Raw genomic sequence first — 18887 nt, forward strand, 5'->3', positions numbered from 1 at the left:
GGCATGGAAGGCCAGACCTCGAGCCTCAAAGCTACCTCAAAGCTCTCTTTCAACGAGATGAAGACTGCAGGCAGACGCTTTCGTATCTTGTTTAAAATAGGAAAGTCCAACCAGGCAATGAGAGCCGAGGGCTTGTTGACGACAAGCATATCATTCACCTTGTATGCGGAATAAAGTCCGCCAAAGCATCCCGAGTCTGCGTTTCAGTTTCAATGTGAATCAAACCACGCATCCTTACTGGCTCCCCGCTAATCATCGAGGAGGGCTATCGAAAGTTTACCGGGCAAGATAAGCGGGGGTGGATCATGTCTATGACCCATCTATCTTTCATGCCAAGCCGGCCCGTTTTGTGCTTTTTGATTCGTCCTTGAGGCTATCGTCATGAAGTCTTCCCCACTGAGCCCTTTGACGACCGAAGCGATAACGTTCACGGTCGCAGCTTATCTCCGCACGCTCAAATATAGTCATTCGTGAGGAGGTGGCCTCGAAAGGTCCTTTTAAAGCCATGGCCAGCCACCTGCAGCATGCAGATGCATGCTCGTCACCAGCTGAACTTCCAGTGTGAATTCAAATTCTTTTCTCTTTCCATATCACCACTCTTATCCTGGTATCCCCTTCGGTATGGTTAACGAACATGCTGATCGTGATGAGGCCTTCTGGGCACCGGGGACAGTTGCCCTCGAAGATGGTAGAATGAGCTCCCTTTCCCGATAATCTCGGCCTTCTTGTTGACCGATCAATGCAGTTCATCGAACCGGCGACCAGATCGTCCTTGTCCCTACGCCCTCCGCCGACCCCAATGATCCTTTAAATTGGTCAACGGCTCGAAAGGTCCTCAACTACACACTCGTCAGCTTCTTCGTTCTATGGACCTTTGTTCAACTCGACATAGGGTTTACAGCATGGGGGCCCATGGAAGAAGAGCTCGGTTTCTCCGTTGATATTCTAAATGCTGGCGCGGCGGTCAATTATGGCGGACTTGCCATCGGATGCTTCTTCTTTATCCCCCTCGTGCATAAATATGGTCGCCGGCCGATCTACCTTTTTAGTACCGTGTTGCAGCTTGCATCTTGCGTATGGCAGGCGCAGACCTACAGTGTCGGTAGCTATATCGGTGCTAATTTGATTTCTGGATTGGGTGGTGCTATATCCGAAGTCATTGCGCAAATTACCGTCGCAGACCTGTTTTTCGTACACCAGCATGCTACTATGAATGAGTGGTTTGTTATTTTCCAGAGTGCGGGCGCCTTCTTGGGACCCGTAGCCTCAGGCTATATTGTCATTTCGCAAGGCTGGCGATGGATGTGGTGGTGGTGTGTCATCTTCTTCGCTCTCACTACTCTGTGCGTCATATTTCTCTTTGAGGAGTCAAAGTTTGTGCCTATTCTTAACGGCCAGAGCGTTATTCCTGCGACTCCGGCTCTTGCAACCGAATTATCTGAAGACACCATGGACAAGAAGAGAATCCCGACTGAACAGGCGGTCACAAGTCGAGTCGCGACTAACCTGGAGATCAAGCCGAAAACGTACTTTCAACGAATGGCCCTCATCACACCTACAGAGGAATCTCTCCTTCCACACTTTTGGCAGCCAATTGAGACCTTATTCACATTTCCAGCTGTCACATACGCTGCGATAACTTATGGCTCCACTTTGGCTTGGTTTGCGATGATGACTTCGCTTCAGGCAACTTATATGCTCATGCCACCATACAATTTTGATGCAATTGGTATCGGTCTTATGAATGTGGCACCATTCGTGGGTGCTGTTCTTGGCTTCCCATGTGGTGGATACCTGAGTGATAAGTCAATTCTATGGCTTTCAAAGAAGAACGGTGGCATCTATGAGCCCGAACAACGCCTCTGGCTGGCTCTTCCTGCCGTGGTATTGGGCCCGGCATGTATTTTGATGTTTGGTCTCGGACTTGCCTACGTATGTCCATCTTATTTTCCGAAAATTATGTACCCGACTAATCTCTTTCAGGGGGTGCACTGGTCGTGCCTTGCCGTGGGCTTCGGCGTGTTTGGATTCACACTGTCCTCTATCAGCGGTGTCTCACTTTCCTACCTCATGGACTGCTATCAGGATGTGAGTTCCATCTTCCTCTATATACATTTTATGTATTTCCATGTGCTAACAGTTTTGTGAAAAGATCATTGGTGATGCCCTAGTCGGCGTTATTTTCATGCGGAATATCATTTCTGTGATCATTCTCTTCGTGATCACACCGTGGATCAATGGTATGGGTATGCAAAATCTGCACATTCTTGCGGCAGTTGTGGCTTTCTTCCTGTATCTCATTCCAGTTCCTCTTCTCATTTGGGGGAAGAAGGCACGAGTCGCAACTGCCGCAAGGTATCGCAGAATGGCTGCCAATCAGATTGGTCGTCGAACAGTTTAGGGTGTTGTTAGTTCTATACCATTGTTGTATGTTTCCAAATTCATGAATCTCTTTGGTTATCTTATTTTTGGTCCAGAGACATATTTGTGGAGTTCAAACCAGTAAAATGGATTCCTAGAGTCCCTTGCCTTCCACATGGAACTTAGCGTAACCTTGAAATGGATTTGCGCCTGTTTTGAGAAGGTAACTATTTGGGTACTTCTCTCTAGCACCCTTTGCCTTGCTTCTTTCTCGACGACTTCAAAACAGGCAGCCAGGTATGCAAGTGAAGTGCATGGAATCGAGTGATGGGAAATATGAATAACCGTTTCGAATTCAGCTATGATCGCGTTAGACAACAGTAGCGCATCTGTGTCCTGCTTCCCAAATGGATGGCGTAAACGATGTATTATAAGCAGGGCAGCCAGTCGAAGGATTTTGGTTTGCGCTATCATAACCACGACTTCAATATGAGTGAATCGTTCAACAAAGTCTGGTGGTTGTAACGGTTGCCATTCTTCCACAGCAAGTTGTATTCCCTTCAGTCGTCTAAGCAAATCCGGGTCATCTGCCATGCCCACTTTTTGGAGCGAATTGCCGGCTTGGCATATATCATAGTAGTAGGAAAGCATTGGCGAGCTGATGCCGAGATAACGGTCAACAAAGCATCCTCGGTCGTGGGTGTTCACCTTCAGACTGGGAACTCGCGATCGAAGAACGCATTCAAACGTCTCTGCGCAGACTAGACACATCAAAAAATCCATTAGTGATGGATCTAGGCGCGACAAATCTGGACATCGCATTTTGATGAGACTTAGGGTGTAATGCGAGATCAAGAAGGGCTGGCCGTCGGCCACGTGCATCGCAAAAGTCAACAACGCAACCCCGAGTACAATTGCAGTCACCAAGTCTTGTTCGTTATCGATCTCGAGTGATCGGAGGGACGAAACTGCCAATGCCGCCCGTCTATGTCCAATCTCCAAGCCTTTTTTGACATACTCGTTGGATTGGTCTCCAAGAAGAGCTGCTGCGCAGGCTACAGTCGCATTTCTGAGAATGGGAGATGGCTGTGTGAGATTCCGAATGAACGAGGAATGATGGGATTCATAGAAAGTGGAGGCGACGAGATATTTCGCGAGGGGTGAAGGTTTCGCGATATCTTTCATAATATTCAAGAAATAGCGTTCCGATTCATCAAGATCGGAGAATACGACCGATTTGCTGGCCAAGCTGGCACCGTAAGACTTGACGGAGGTGTTCAAGTGATCTCCACCAGAGATGGGAGTATTGATTGTCGCCATCTTCGGTTTCGCGGAGGTGGGAAGAGTATAGGACAGCTCTGTCGAGGCTCGACGCTTCCTGCCAGTCTTTGCAGCATGTCTAGTTGTTCGGCAGACTTGGCTGAGCCTGTCACATCTTTCACAGGAAGTTTCGGCAGTTGTGCGGCGGCATTTTTCCTTCACCAAATGACATTGGTCGCATGCTCGTTTTGGCGTTATTGGGGCAGACATCGTCAAATCTCAGGGCGGAACAGGCAGATTCATCTCCATGGGCGTATATAGATCATTAGGCTTTGTAGCCTTGCACAGGAGGCAGAGTCAGAAATGATTATATCAATCTGCCATTCTTTAGCCCACCGGATTATGGCCTTCTTTGCCGATAACGAGGAAAGTCCGCTGTCAGGCAGAGGTGTTCTGGAATGTCGAGGATTTAATCTCAAAGGTTGAACTTGGAAAACTTGGAAGGGTCACCGAGGGGTCGGGTTGGAGCTACGATGCCGAGACAGTCGATAAGCTCGGGTGGACCTGACTCTTTCGGGAAAGTGTCTACGATACTATCCATCGGGGTACATCGGGAATAGACTCGAAATTAGACTTTGCGGGGACGCAAACCCAGGCAGATAAGACAGATAAGACACTACCGGCTCGGCAATCTGTAAAAGTGGGTTCCGAGTATAGCAATTCAATAGTTCGACCAATATTTGCAACTTTAGTTGTATTCTTAGATTCAGTCGGCTATCAAAAATAACCGCTTACCACCTGGCAGGACTAACTGCTATCTTGAGCGCCTGGTACTAGAACATGAAGCTATTGCGAACATCACTTGGCGTAAATCAAGTGAGCAGGAGCTGGATTGGAAGATGAGACAAAATTAATCATATCCTAGGATCCAGAGATTCAGATCGACCATTTCATACAACGATTTGTCAGGGAAAGCCACCCGGCGAATTGAGGGGTATGTAGTATTTTCTATCTCCTGAGGTCAGAATAGTACCAGAACAACCCTGGGATAATCCTAAACTATTTTATATCGAAGGACTCTTCCGATCTCTAACAGAGCTATGAAAAAAAATCATAGAATCCCTGGTCTATCTTTTCGTCAAAACGTGGCTAACGCGGGTCTTTCGTGTTTAAGAATTTCTTGATCCACTCACTCAAGTAGAAGTAGCAGCTGTCCCACATAGTGGTCATGGTGCGACCTGAGAAGTCAAGTCCTCTGCCACAATAATGCATACTTCTGCAATCAAGCCTGTGGGTGGGCCATATGCATCCTCCTTCGCACGTTCATGTATTCTGAATTCGGTATATGATCTACCGAGTGAGGATCTCAAGGTTGGCTTGACATGTGATGGTCTGGAATAGGATTGCAGGGTTCCTTTTACTTAATATCACTCCAGCTCACCTTTCTAACGCCACTCCGTAAATTATTTCACCTGTAGACCCCTTCCTGCTCGTCTAAATTACTTCCGAAGAGCACAAACGCAGAAGGATGTGTAGTGCCATAGAGCGGTGAGTACTGAGCTTCATACCCTGTATCACACAAGCCTACCCCGAGGTTGAGTCACATACAGCTGATGATTAAGTACTGGTTGGAATCACCTCGAAGTTGAAGAATACTGCAGGTCAAAACACAAGGGTCTTTGCACGTCGCACAACCGAATACGGGCATAAACCCGGCCACATCGTGGAAAGGATTTCAGCTGGCCAACCAATGGAATAGGCAATTGACCACTTTTCTATTCTCTGATGTGCAAACATCGATCGTGATACGCTCTCACGCTCCCGGGATAGTCCCTGCGCTGCGGTTACACAAGCTGCATCCCCTCCCCTTAGCCGCAGAACCTGCATGTACCCATTTCTGGATTCCTTTGAGCCCATGGGGTTTTTCTCATTGCGCCACATCAATATCATTGGAAGGAAAATCGTGTCTCTACGACCGGCTTGGATGCCGCGTACTCGAACTCACTCGGTTTTCTATATCTCCACGGGAGACCCACCCTTCCAGTAAGACGGGTCCCTTGTTATGCATATCTCTCCCTCGCTTCTCATGAAAACTTTCAAGAGCAAAAGCAATTTTGAGCTCAGCAATTATGATATGGGAGTACTATGACGGTAAAATCCTTTTTTTGACTGGAGGAACAGGGCTCATTGGCACCTCCATTCTTTTGAGGCTTTTGAACCAAGCAACTCCTGAGCATATCTACGTGCTTTGCCGGGGCGGTTACTCGTGAGTTTTATGTAACAGGCTTACAAAATCATCAGGTACTGACAATCTCTTCCTAGAAAAGCTGAATCAAAATGGAACAACACGCTGCCGGCACCCATCGCGAATACTCTAACCCGAAGCCACATTATAACGATTCTGGATGGCGAACTAGGTGATACAGCAACGATGGATCTCGACGACGACACATTGCAAATGCTGAAAAGACGGGTCCATGTATTCATTCATGCTGCATGTTCAATCGAGCTGAAAAACTCCCTTCGAGAACTGTCTTACACTATCATTGCGCCGACACTGTGTCTTGCAAAGTACGCTTTGAAATTCCCGAATCTGGAGAAGTTTGTCTTTATTTCAAGCGCTTATGTCAATGCGCATCTTTGGAAGACGAGCGATTCTTGCGACGTGGCGGTCCAAGAGCGAGTGTATTCCCTGAATAGGAAGAGTGAAGACATCCATGAGAGCGCGCCTGAAGTTTGGAAAGAGGTCCAGAAAAACGGGACCTCGCATGAATTCGAGACGAACGACTTTCCATGGCCATATGCGTACGCAAAACACTTGGCTGAGCGGCTGGTCCTACACCAGGCGTCTGAGAAAGGTGCCTTGGACAAGATCCTCATCATTCGGCCGTCAGTAGTTGGGCCAGCTGAAGAGTTTCCATACCATGGCTTCACGACCTCGTATTCGAGTCCATCAACAGCCTGTGCAGCTGCCTATGCCTTGCATCCTGGTCGCAAAATTGTCCTCGCAACACGTTGTGAAAACCCCGATCAAGAGGCCACCATTGACGAAGTCCCTGTGGACGTGGTCGTCGATCGGCTTCTATTGCATACGGCTGTCGGGACTAGTGGGTGCATTCATGCAGTCAGCGGAGAGAAGAGGAGATTGCGCTTGGAAGACTGGTGGAATGCATTTAAAACCGAGCGCCGTCTGCCATGGAATGTGAAGCCTATCTGGACCAAGGAGGACTGGCATTCTTCTAATCTGCACCACATGGCCCGAAGCTTCAAGATAATTGGGACTTCCTTCGCTTTTGCAGAAGACAAGACAGACCAAGTGGTTGAGACACTTAGTCCAGAAGAGCTAGGGCAACTCAAATTGTTCACAGATCGCTCTCAGCCTTATCATCATTCGCTGATCCACCGGAGACACCATATTCACCATCTGGCTAAAGAGATGGTAAAGAAGAATAAATTGCCGGTGCCAGTCTTTATGATTGGATTATTCTGTCGAAAAGGCAAGCCACCACAACACTATCAAACTCAGAGCGAAAAAGTTAGTGTATAATGCCTGATGACTGCTTCTGCAGATTTCAATTTGTCAGGTCGTTTCGGGATTTTCTTTCTTCGTTTGCAAATATTCAGAATTTTACTGTCCATAGCTATCAGTCAGTATATTCCCTGTATTTTTAAGATGGGTCACCGACTTGATCGTTACTCATCAGAAGCAGTAAAGTGTTGAAGGATGGCAGATAAGACTTGCCATGGCTGTATAGTTGCCACTCGCCAGTTCGTCGGCGCACGGGCCATGCGGGGAACATAAATTCTTTCTTGGCCCCTCATCATCAACTCGACAACCACCTTGAACATCATGGCTCCAACGACGTGTTTCAACTGCAAGGAGGCCCGGGCGGTTATAATCCGCCCTAAGAACCGACACAAGCTCTGCCGAACGTGCTTCCTGGAGGTATTCGAGACCGAAGTCCACGAGACGATCATCGGCACCAACCTATTCTGCCCCGGAGAACGAGTCGCGATAGGCGCCAGCGGTGGCAAGGACAGTACTGTACTAGCAGCAGTCCTGAAGACACTAAACGAGCGATACGGATATGGACTGGACCTGTGTCTTCTGTCCATCGATGAGGGTATCCGTGGCTATCGCGACGACAGCCTGGAAACCGTCAAGCGCAATGCGGTGCAGTACGACATGCCGCTAGAGATACTTGGATACGGGGAGCTTTACGGGTGGACTATGGATCAGGTGGTGGCACAAATTGGCAAGAAGGGCAACTGCACATACTGCGGTGTATTCCGGCGACAGGCTCTTGATCGGGGCGCGGCGAAATTAGGCATCAAGCATGTCGTGACTGGACATAATGCGGACGATGTCGCGGAGACTGTCATGATGAACCTTCTCCGCGCTGACTTGCCGCGCTTGTCTCGAGGAACGAGTATTGTGACTGAATCCGGCGCATCGGATATCAAGCGCAGTAAGCCGTTGAAATACGCCTATGAGAAAGAGATCGTGCTCTACGCCCACCACCGCCAACTCGATTACTTTTCTACCGAGTGTATCTATTCCCCAGAGGCATTCCGGGGTAGCGCTCGAACCCTGATCAAAGACCTGGAGAAAATTCGACCTAGTTCGATCTTGGATATCGTGAAGAGTGGCGAGGATATGGCTGCCCTCGTGCCGCAAGAAGTCAACCAGAGCGGCAAGAAATGCGGGTCGACTGCAGCCGCTGAAGACGACGTTGGTGGTTGTGGAAGTCAGAACGGACGTACCAGTGGTGGTGAGATGGCCGCTATGGAGAAGGAACTGGCTGAAAATGAGTCTGCCGAGTCCCGTGAGACTGAAATTCGCCTACCCAAGGGCCAGCCTTTGAATGTCTCTCAGCAAAAAGTGGTCAAGAAACAGACTCTTGGTCATTGCGAACGCTGCGGATATCTCTCGAGCCAGCGTATCTGCAAAGCATGCAATCTCTTGGATGGTCTGAACCGAAACAGGCCCAAGACTGCAATCGAAGTTAGCGTCGGGATGGAAGACGAGGAGAGCAGCTCCACGCTCATGAGACAGATGGAACGGACTCAGTTGACCAACAGTTGAAGGACCAACGTCTATCTACGACTACACAATCATCGGCATGTTCCACCGGTCTATACACCAGACATGGCGCTGGGTCATACAATGCACTCGAAGGTCGGATGCCTCACAACCCTGGCCCGGAAGCCACACTTCTCAGCCTTGTCCCAGCTTGGTTCCATCGCTGAGCTGTCCTGGTCCTGGATGATATAGGATCACTGGGTACACTCTGTCAGCCGGACACCCACCGTTGACGAAGTGTTGGTCATGCTACCATGTCGCTCGACCATAAGGCAAACCCAATACATCCCAACGCCAGCCTAGGCGTCAACTCGCTACCGCACTAGCAGATGGTCATGTAGGTATCTATCACCGAGAATCAGACAACCATATATGCTTCCAAGAATGCCTCTCTATTTTATTTGAACGTTGTCCAGTAGTATACAAGCCCAACAAGGGAAAAAAAGTAATGCCCATGACCTTCAAGGTATGCACGAATTCGAGTCCGAAATGACCATCCGTAAACCGCGGATAGCCCATTACCGCCAGTGCTTCCTGTTTCCAACCTCCCCCCCCCGGGTACATTTGACAAACCAGCCGTACAGAAAAGACCACCAGCCATCAGAAGCCGCTTGGCGCCGAGAAGTCCACATAACAATCCCCATGACACTCTAGACCGGGTAGAGGCGGAGCACAAGGTTATGCTGCACTCAAGAATTTCCACTCAACCGAATCACTCCTTCGGATTCTGATTCCCCCCTTCCTCAGGATTATGCAACTCCGGCAAATCAAACCCAACCCTCCTAGCCGTCAACCGAATCCTCTCCTCCTCCTCCATATTCATGCCAGGGTTATACCGCTCCAGCAACTCCGTATAAGTCCGCTGCGCCTTCGCATACTGCGCCAACTGCTCCGCCTCCTGAATCCGCAGCGCGCGCTCCTCCTCAGAGGACGGAATCGAAAACGCAATCGGTTGCGTCGACGAGGCCACGGAGGATGTGTGTGATGGTGTGGGCGCGGAGGGTGTGGAGGGTGTTTGTTCTTGCGAGCGGAAGATTACGCGCAGGCGTTGGTGGAGGGGGGAGGGGGTGGTGTGTCGTCCGCGGGGGAGTTCACGGAGGAGGGCGCGGTAGGTGGAGCGGGCTCTGTTTGTGAGGGGTGCTGTCATTTTGGAGGTGTGGCTGAGGGATTTGGGGTTTGATGTGGAAGATTGGATTGGATTGGGATCTTGGTCTCTTGGTTTTGGGTGGAGAGGATTGCGGGAGTTCACGTGATCGGTGGAGTATGCGGGCATGGCCGCTAATTTGGTTTGTAGGAGGGTATTAGTCGTTGAAAAAAGGAGATAAAAATTTGCTTGATTCAAGAATAGTTATCTACTCATTTACTTCGGATGGATATCACGATATGTCCGGGGTAGAGATTATTCTCCGCGACACTCTGTGGCTTGATCAGCACCGCTACAACGAAAGCACACTATGTACAAAACAGGCATCATATCGGAGCTTCGTGTCAACACCTTGCTCCAAGAGTCATCATGCTTATGCCGTGGAGTCCATTCCAAAATAGAGCATGCTAATAGAGAGAGAAAGCAGAAGAAGTGTGAACCAATATATCGATCATGGGAGCGTAGCGACGTGAGAGGGGGTATGGCGAACAAAGTGGTAGATGGAGATAGATGTGGATGGCTTTAAAAAGATTGGTGATTGGGCGTACGAGCAAGGGTGGTGGCTTGGCCCAAGTGCTCTGAGAGAGGGAGACAGAACTAGGCGCGTAGCCAGGCGAACTTTCTACGCCCGGTCTCGCTTCCAGTCGACGGTTCAAGCTGCAAGCTGCGAGCATACAGATCCTGTTTGAGTCAAGTTAGACACGGTCAGAACAGCGCAGAGATATTCATTAAAACATACCTCTTCATCGCCGGATAATTTTGAATCCAGGACTAATCGCTCAATATCATCGTATTTCTGAGCTTGAGGGTGAGGACTCTTCTGGCTCCGCTGGATACCGATAACCACCTCTCCCATGACCTCGAATTTCTTCCAATTGATTCGAGATTTGTTCTCACCCACAAAGGTTTTATTTCCTTCCTCCGCGGAGACCAGGTCACGACGATGTAGAGGGAGGAATGGAATTCGTTCGGAGAAAGAGTTATCCCACGCTAGTCGGTAGGCAGAGTGACTGCGTGAGGTACTCATAAGGATGACCAATCGCATGAACTCTTTTTGGCTAGCGACTGGAATCATTTCCCTGGTCTGGGTGAGTCGGTGAACAGGGGTGCCGTTGATAGCAGCGATTACGGCACCGAGGGCGTTGTAATTATTTTGGCGACGTAGTTTCTAGATAATATCGTTAGCCACAGTGTCATACATTTCGTGAAGCATACAATCCGTACCACTGCGATGCTCATAAACTTCTCCAGGCACCTCGCTCGATGCTTGGGTTTATCGCGAAGAAGAATCATACTGGCCACAAAAAAGGCCACATGATTGAACTGCTTGATCATCCGGTTGACATTCTGCAAGCTTTTGATCTTGTCTTTGTCCACGCCAGAGATACTGACATGACGCACGAGATCGCGAGGTCGGAATGAGTTGTACATGATCCAGTCAATACGGGTCAATTCCCGGGCGAATTCCTCATCGGGTGTCTCCATGAAGTACCGCCATTGGATCTTGGTGAGTGAAGTCCGGCCGGTCATTTCGAGACGCAGAGCTTCCTTTTGAGCAGCCTCCACAGTCAAGAGGGTGAATGATTGGTTCATTGTGCTAGAAGGTTTGTCGGTGTTTGAGGAGATAGAGAGGGTTCCGGAGAGACGTGAGGTAGAATCGTGTGGCCCTTCACCACTCAGATCCAAGGCGCTCATACTGCTGTAAATGGGGTCTTCTTCCACTTCGTCGTCATCGTCATCGTCATAGGTGCCGGTCATGAAGGGAACGGGGGAGCTCCGACCAGAATTATCGAAGAATGTTTCGGTGAGAGTCGATTCGTCAACATCGCCGTCACCGAATGCCCATCCTATATCATCATCCTCAGCATTGGTGTCGAGGTATGATCCAATTTCCTTCGCGGCAAACATGTAGAAATGGCTTTTTTCAAGATTCATAACAAACTCGTTGATGCGTTTTTTAGTTTTGGGATTGGCAAAATCGCCAGGGTATTCAGATGCCCATGAGGCGATCACGTTTAAAAGGCGCAATTGATCTGCCATGCGGGCGAGCTGGTCGACGTTGCTGGTCTCATTTTTCTCAAAGCGACTGATCAATGCGTTGAGGAGGGTAGACGGAGCGGCGAATTTCCGATACAGACAGAGGAAGATGGCGCTGAATTTCGAGTCCTGCTTCGACATTGGCAAAGCGACCAGCCGATCGACAAGTTCGTCAAAGCTTAATCCAAACTCTGCACTGGAATTGCTCTCGCTGCTCGGTTTCGGGCGCAAGACGGCGCCGGGGCTAGCGGGCTGTGCTCCATCGTCCATCTCGTCTTCCATATTCAAAAAGCTGTTGAAGGCGTCCGAGCCTCCGCTGTGTCGCCAGGAAGGCTGTAGTCGCTGGCGAATGTGTTCTTGGGTAGGAGAAAGATCTCCCTGAGCAGACGGTCGGCGAGGATTCAGCCGCGCGCCAGTTGGCGGAGTTTGCGGTCGGACCGGGTGGGAATTACTCCTGGCATTTCGAGACGAACTTGAAGCATGCTGTTGCGCCAGATTGGATGGGTGGACCTGGTCGGTAGGCAGACGATGAACGCCGTTGCCATCGACAGTGCGATCCGAGACCGAAGTGACTGAGCCGCCAGCGGCTCCAGAAAGAACGACAGAGGGAGTTTCTGAATTGGCGCGGGTGTGGTGCCAATCGGGAGGAGAAGGGTTGGGTTGAAAAGATTTGGTGGTCGTCCTCGGCGGGGGAGGGGCGAACGGGGGATGTTGAGGTTGAGCCGACGGAGGAGGAGGGTTACTACTACGGTCAGACGCGGCCAGGTCTGGACGAATAGGAAATAAAGTCAGCCGTCACGAAGAGCAACACGCCACGAAATTATCGTGTTCGCTCCGTTTCTTGTGCTTCTCTTTTCTCCTTAAGGCTCGTGTCGATCGGTGGACTCTGGACTCTGACAAGAGAGGGAACGAGGGTAGCGAATCCGCGAAATGCCAGGCCCACGACCCACTTAGTCCGCCCAGAGGGGTCATTGCTCAGCCCATAACAATCCGCTTGAACTCCCCCAAGGATAATTACGGCTAGCGGACCAACAAAGCACAAAGGGAGAAAAAAGAAGCTAATAAGAAGGAGATTATGAACATTGTCAGAAACTCACCTGCTCGATGACCGATAACAGATCGTAGCACCAGTGCGATGCACATTTGCTGGGACCGTGGTGACTCGGGCGAAGTACGGTAGATGTCGTGTCGCTCATGGATCGGACCAAGCTCACCGTCTTCGGGGAGCTGGTCACATTTGCAGGCAACCAGTACGCATGGGACGGTGGTGTCATCCAGGGCATCTAAATGTTGATCTCCAGGTAAGCAACTGGACCACATCCCCGCATAGGTATGTATCGTAGGGGCTCCACCACAAACGAGAGCTTTCAATCGAGACAAGAGCTGGAGGAATCACAAACCCAGCCTGTTCGACATAAACAGAGCTGAAGACACATACCTGCAAGTTCAACGGTCTTTTCTAGCCTCTCTGGCTGAGTTGCATCATGTAAAAGCAAAACCCCATCGACGATCGGCCCGGCCGAATCCTTGCCCACCCTCGGCCAAACGATGTTTAGATCCTGGTCGAATGTGACTTGCTTCAAGTCAATCTCCAACAATCGGACAATATAAACGGAGCCATCCAAAGACATCTTCTTCTTCGTGGAGACAGACGAAGGGGTCCCCTTCATATCCAATGCGGACTTAATAAAGCTCGTCTTACCCGCATCATCTTCTCCCACCACGGCAATTGTAACTTCCGGTAGACTGGATTTGGAGGATTCCTGCACGCAAGAAGACTGCCGTTAGCCATCTGATGCTTTTTTGCCAGCACTCATTCACTCTGAACACAATCCAGCCTCAATTGACCATACCTCTTCACTACGGCGCCGGGACCGCGAACGCTTCGGCGTTTCATGACTCGTGCTCGAAGACCCCTCGTCTTCCTCCAACAACGTATGTCCGACCTTGGCCGCAGAGGTCGGTCTTCGTCCTGCATCCAATTTGTATAATCCACCTTCCGGAGCAGACGAGGTGCGACTTCCCATGCCGGGGCGCTGCGGCACCCCAGGGGGCATTGTCTGCGCTCTGTCGCTCGATGCCCGCGCGTGGCGGGTCTGCTGAGCACTCATGGCGGCGGAGATAGCTCGGAAGCAAGGGGGTGGGCTCGAGCCAGCGAGGCGCGACTTGGTGAGATCAGGTTATTGCGTGTATTCGAAGAGCTCGCACTGTGTATCCATTGTCGACTCTGGGACGCGAGAGTGGTATTTCTCAGATTCGGTCGCAGGGCGAGGCGGCGATCCGGTGGGGGGAGACGAGAATAGCAACCGTTAGGACAAATTGATGATTGTTGCGCTGGATTGTGGTACGATCACTGTGGCGACCGCAATGATTGATCTTCGGGTCAGTCTGCGGACAGGTAATTTGTGGAGTGAGTCCGGATGTCCGAGGAGATGTTGGCGGCGTAGAAACCGTGGAACCGGGGGGAGGGTAGCTGAACCAAGGAAAAAGAAGTCTCCCAACTCCCAATTGTTCTACTATACAAGAGGGAAGTATAGAAAAGACAAGAAAATTCTCCCAGCACAGTCCAAAACAGGGCCACCCCTAATTCAAATATAGAAATGCAGCAGGTGGACAGATCATACTCATCCGTACAGAACCTCTCTTTTTTTCGGCAGGCAAAAGCTGAAAGCTCGGCTTTCATTGGAGTGCAAGGAGGCCCCGTTCTCCAGATCTTCCAACCCACAATCTGAAACTAGACGCCTCCGGCCTCGTCATTTGTGGAGCATTGATGTCGTCCTGAGCTCGACCGGAGCTGAACTGGGGCCTCGACATATCTTCCTGGTTCCATACAATCTATATGCACCCACGCAATACTAACACACCAAAAACCAGTCGTGCGTCTTCTATTTTCCATCTTCCGTACCGAAGATACGTGGATCTACTAAGAGCCTTGTCGTGGCGCCGCCACTACCAGAACTCCCCGGGCTTACAGGAGAGTCAGGGGAGGTCGCTTACTCGATAGGTATCACACGTTCTGCTTTGGTGTAGTACTCGCTGGTCAATTGAGCCGTGGTGCTTGCTCCTCATGTTGTGATTCCTTCGGACAGCCAAGGCCCAATGACACCGCAGCGGAGGGAATCCGTCGTGGGATTCGCCAATTCGACACATTCCCACTCCATCCAGTTGCTCCAGTCCCTCAGCCGTACAGTGTAGCTGCAGCAAAGACCACAGGGGTAAAGGGAGGCCTCTCACATCGTGCAGAAATAGGCAGATCAGCAAAGCCCGAACAAGCTTGTGCTTCTCCTTTCGGCCCCCCTTGAATCACCTTTTCGGGGCAAAGTGCGCGAGGCCGAACTAAAGCGATCAAATGGCAGCCGCCAACCAGACGAGCCGCAACGTCTGTGGGCATTGGTCCCTGTTGGTGCCTGCACGAGGACCCGGTCGACTCATCACGTTTGACACCCGTGCGAGGGCGCCGGTGCTGCCGGAGGATTCCAATTTGCGGCCTTGTTCATGCCCTCTTCTTTGGTCTTTTGGGGGGTCTGGACGCGCGAGGTCTCCGCCCCAATGGTGGACTGGTTAATGGGGACGCTAATGCGGTGCTAACTGCTCCGGACTGCACTGCGAAAACCCACTAAACCCGCGGCCTCGGTTGCCGTAAATCACTTATGGGCTCAGGCCTGTCAGACCAATTCCTTCCCATGGTAGTAAGGTACTATATAATCAATTATGGAATTGATGGTTTACCCCGTTACGCTAATTTAGGCAAGAATTAGTGTGTCGCATTGCCTACTTGGCTGTTTATTTATTCCGAGACCCCGCAGGCTCATCAATGCAACTCTGTACAGTAGTCGTATCTCGTTTCATTGTCCAGCAATGACTAAAGCTTCAAAGGTTCTCCGTAGGAAGAAAGGCAGAATAAGATCCCAACCGAATGCGAAATATTGCCGAGAATAATGATCACTCAGGCAATTGAGGCTGAGCCTGGCGGTCCTTATTCACGATCGCCAAAAACTCCATAAAAGCATCTGCTTTGACCCCAACTTCAGACCCTCCTTCACAATCTTGTCGGAGCTTCCGCACTTTGCCTAAGCCGCGGTTGAATCCCTTTTCCGTCGTCCATGAGCCTCGACTCCGGCGAGAGGGGCCTCGACCTCCCCGGCCGTAGGGCCGGCCCCTCGTAGGAGGTGTATACCATTCTTGCCATTCCTCTTCCTGTGTTGCCTGGTATATTTCGTGCAACTGGCTGCGGAGCTGGGGATAGCGGGACAGTAGCGCTTGAAGCTCCGGTGAAGCGGCTATACCAGCAGAAGAGGTCTCATTGTTCTTGCTTGTTGCGTTTCCTGCGACATCTGGGGCCGTGTCGCCGTTGTGTAAGGGAGTAGGAGCAGTGGCGGTCGTGGATGTCGCTTTCGAGTCTTCGTTCAAAGGTGTAGCCTTGGGAGCGCAGTAAATCTTATGCGACTGGGTACAGGCGAGGGAGCAACTAGTAAGAACAGAATGAGACACCGCGCAGAACCAAAGCAACTGGGTATCGACAGGGAACGATCTTTACCTCATGAGAGCACATGTCGGACAACGATATTTGGATGGTTCCGACGAGCAGACCTCGCAGGACTCGGGCATATTGTCGATGAAGACAAGAAGAGAAAAGAACACGTCGTTCTGCAACGTCTCCCTCACATCTGACTGGTCAAGGTCCCGAGTCTGTCAGACGATAAACGAGGCTTAACGCTTGCGCAAGCAGTCTTCAATCGTCACGGGCAAAAATAGAAGAAGCTCGGGCGTTGTTGATGCCTCAGGCATAAAGGAGACCCACATCGCAGCTTCTCCGAAACGGACTGTTCGCCGCATTCAACTTCAAGTAGTTACGCAACATCTGAGATTGAGTCTGTATTGATCACTCAGGCATCAACATCGATATTGGCGCTGGCTGGGTGGAATTTTACACTAGTATCACTCGTAAACTCGTCTTTGAGACATCACTATGCTCCAGGACAAGCATGTCTTTTTCAAGGACAACCTCCGGTTATACAGCTCTCCCACGCTTGCCGACTCACTCTCAGCATACCCTCATCAATCTGCATCAAGATGGGCGGTACTCCATATAAATCTAAGGGGTGCAATACGTGCCAACGACGAAAAGTCAGGGCTCGTACTCTCGAGTTGGAAGCTAGTCTCGGAGCCCAATTCAAAGCATCCAATCCTGACCCCGGTCTAGTCCGATGAGACGAAGCCGGAATGCCTGCGGTGCCTGAACAATGGGCACGAGTGCATGGGCAACGAACGGCGTCGTGTATTCAAACAAGGAGCAAGCAAACCTTCGCATACCCTTGCTTGTCGGTCAAGAGTTCCAACAGGTCAAACGTCCAGCTACGAGGCATCTAGCTCTACTTCCTCGGACACAGATTCGGATCTCCCTCGATTCGACGTGAACCCCGGCACACGCACTCAATTCGTAGCCAACTTTATTGATTTCTTTGAACCTTCAGCTGCCATCAGGGATGGGAAATGTCGTGCTGTCACGCATCTCCAGGATACGTTTCCCAGCTTCGTTGGTAGCAGTCCAGTCCTCGATAAGGCAGTGACAGCGCTAAGAGCGGCATTCCTTGCTAAGGCGAAAGGGGACACCGATTTACTAATGTATAGTACAAGACTATATGGCCAGGCCCTGCAGATAGTCCATCGTCGGATTCATTCAGGGCGAAAGTGTGGCCAGGACTCCTTTTTCGCCACTGTAATCTTTTAAATATATGAAGTATGAACGGCCAGCCATGTCCAGATGTTGATTACTCCTTGTCTACAGTTCGTCAATTGTTCACCCTTTGGGTTCAGTGCGTGGCTGGCCCACGTCCAAGGAAGCAATGCCATCTTGGCCCATTATACTAATCCAAGCCCGCTCAGCGTGACAGAGCATCTCTTCTGCCGGCAGTTGAAGTTTGTCACGGTAATGATTAGGATCCGCAATCCTTCACCATACTGTTCAATTACTAAATTTTCAAGCGGCTAGGTGTGCGATGCAGTTGGGACGAGAAACTCCTCATACGCTTATAGCCAATTCTGGCAAAACCTGCCGTCGGAAAATCCCTGGCAAGAGCCGGTCGACATTATACTTGATTTAGTCATGGAATGTTCGACACTCGTGGAGCTCGTTGACAGCCTCATCCAGTCCGGAGACCCGAGCGTGCGAGGCGATTACCAGAAAGGAGAGCAATTGCTTTCCTCCTGTCTATCTCTAAAGGATCGACTTGACCTCGGCTTCCGTGAAATGCAAACAAGGCTTGGGGTTCTTTGGTCTTTTCCACAACAAAAACCTTTCTGGAGTGAACTTGATGACTCCATCCCACGAGATCTTCTCATGGACGCCATTGATTATCCATTTCTCACTTGTTCCGAGTCCCATTTACTGTGGTGGACAACTTTCATACTCCTCTACCCCCTCATCGACGACCTACTCATCTTTCTCGGTCGTTCACGAAACAACCTCTCGTTTACGTTGTGGGATATTCCGCCTTCCCACAATGAGCCTTGCTCGTGTGCCACCCTAGCCGATGAGCTTCCAGAGGACCTCCTTGCTGTGGCTGAACATTATGCTAACCTTATCTGCCGCTCTGTGAAATTCCTTGTCCAACCCCAGGCCAAAGGCATGGGTGCTCAAATCTTGCTTGCTCCATTCAGTCAAGCAACCCAGTTCTATCACAGCCGGGGGTCCACCGAGAAGCACCAATGGTGTCAAGCAGCATTCATGTGCCTCCCAAAACTGGGCATCGGTATAGCTGCTTTTCTGAAGTGTATGGTCTGGCCAAAATACGAGGCTGCGACTAGCAAGACAGTCCAAGCTTCTTCCTCGGAGTCGGATGCTGATTGAGGTGTATCCTCTTTTACATACAAAACACAGCATCATTCACCCCTGTATAACATATTGTCCATTGATAATGAATTCAAGTAACAAACACATTGATTCACGTAGACCTTTCATAAAGCACTAGATTAACAACACTTTCCCTCAAAAATCTCCCC

General features: G+C 50.3%; 8 protein-coding genes across 8 annotated transcripts; 4 read left to right on the forward strand and 4 right to left on the reverse strand.

Annotated features, from left to right (window-relative positions):
• Positions 1-621: 621 nt before the first annotated feature.
• On the forward strand, positions 622-2401 carry N7473_001030 (uncharacterized protein; the record flags this gene model as incomplete). The annotated part of the gene is made up of 4 exons (XM_057146970.1): positions 622-688; positions 746-1932; positions 1984-2088; positions 2153-2401. The coding sequence occupies 4 exons, from the start codon at positions 622-624 to the stop codon at positions 2399-2401; spliced, it is 1608 nt and encodes a 535-aa protein (XP_057014856.1).
• Positions 2402-2457: 56 nt separating this feature from the next.
• Positions 2458-3681, reverse strand: N7473_001031 (uncharacterized protein; the record flags this gene model as incomplete). The annotated part of the gene is made up of 1 exon (XM_057146971.1): positions 2458-3681. One exon carries the CDS (start codon positions 3679-3681, stop codon positions 2458-2460), a length of 1224 nt encoding a protein of 407 aa, XP_057014857.1.
• Positions 3682-5750: 2069 nt separating this feature from the next.
• N7473_001032 (uncharacterized protein) lies at positions 5751-7168 on the forward strand (the record flags this gene model as incomplete). The annotated part of the gene is made up of 2 exons (XM_057146972.1): positions 5751-5887; positions 5944-7168. The coding sequence occupies 2 exons, from the start codon at positions 5751-5753 to the stop codon at positions 7166-7168; spliced, it is 1362 nt and encodes a 453-aa protein (XP_057014858.1).
• Positions 7169-7471: 303 nt separating this feature from the next.
• Positions 7472-8707, forward strand: N7473_001033 (putative PP-loop ATPase superfamily protein; the record flags this gene model as incomplete). The annotated part of the gene is made up of 1 exon (XM_057146973.1): positions 7472-8707. One exon carries the CDS (start codon positions 7472-7474, stop codon positions 8705-8707), a length of 1236 nt encoding a protein of 411 aa, XP_057014859.1.
• A 709-nt stretch (positions 8708-9416) lies between these two features.
• On the reverse strand, positions 9417-9851 carry N7473_001034 (LYR motif-containing protein; the record flags this gene model as incomplete). The annotated part of the gene is made up of 1 exon (XM_057146974.1): positions 9417-9851. The coding sequence occupies one exon, from the start codon at positions 9849-9851 to the stop codon at positions 9417-9419; it is 435 nt and encodes a 144-aa protein (XP_057014860.1).
• Positions 9852-10445: 594 nt separating this feature from the next.
• On the reverse strand, positions 10446-13996 carry N7473_001035 (putative Ras guanyl-nucleotide exchange factor RasGEF; the record flags this gene model as incomplete). The annotated part of the gene is made up of 6 exons (XM_057146975.1): positions 10446-10529; positions 10588-11016; positions 11073-12652; positions 12983-13168; positions 13324-13648; positions 13739-13996. 6 exons carry the CDS (start codon positions 13994-13996, stop codon positions 10446-10448), a joined length of 2862 nt encoding a protein of 953 aa, XP_057014861.1.
• A 1831-nt stretch (positions 13997-15827) lies between these two features.
• N7473_001036 (zinc finger HIT domain-containing protein) lies at positions 15828-16746 on the reverse strand (the record flags this gene model as incomplete). The annotated part of the gene is made up of 3 exons (XM_057146976.1): positions 15828-16353; positions 16423-16574; positions 16687-16746. 3 exons carry the CDS (start codon positions 16744-16746, stop codon positions 15828-15830), a joined length of 738 nt encoding a protein of 245 aa, XP_057014862.1.
• Positions 16747-16854: 108 nt separating this feature from the next.
• N7473_001037 (uncharacterized protein) lies at positions 16855-18735 on the forward strand (the record flags this gene model as incomplete). Its single annotated transcript, XM_057146977.1, has 4 exons — positions 16855-16965; positions 17089-17604; positions 17674-17814; positions 17878-18735. The coding sequence occupies 4 exons, from the start codon at positions 16855-16857 to the stop codon at positions 18733-18735; spliced, it is 1626 nt and encodes a 541-aa protein (XP_057014863.1).
• Positions 18736-18887: the final 152 nt, after the last annotated feature.

The sequence above is a fragment of the Penicillium subrubescens genome (assembly GCF_028828155.1).
Source record: "Penicillium subrubescens strain IBT 31985 chromosome Unknown utg000001l_segment0_segment0, whole genome shotgun sequence".
Taxonomy (NCBI): domain Eukaryota; kingdom Fungi; phylum Ascomycota; class Eurotiomycetes; order Eurotiales; family Aspergillaceae; genus Penicillium; species Penicillium subrubescens.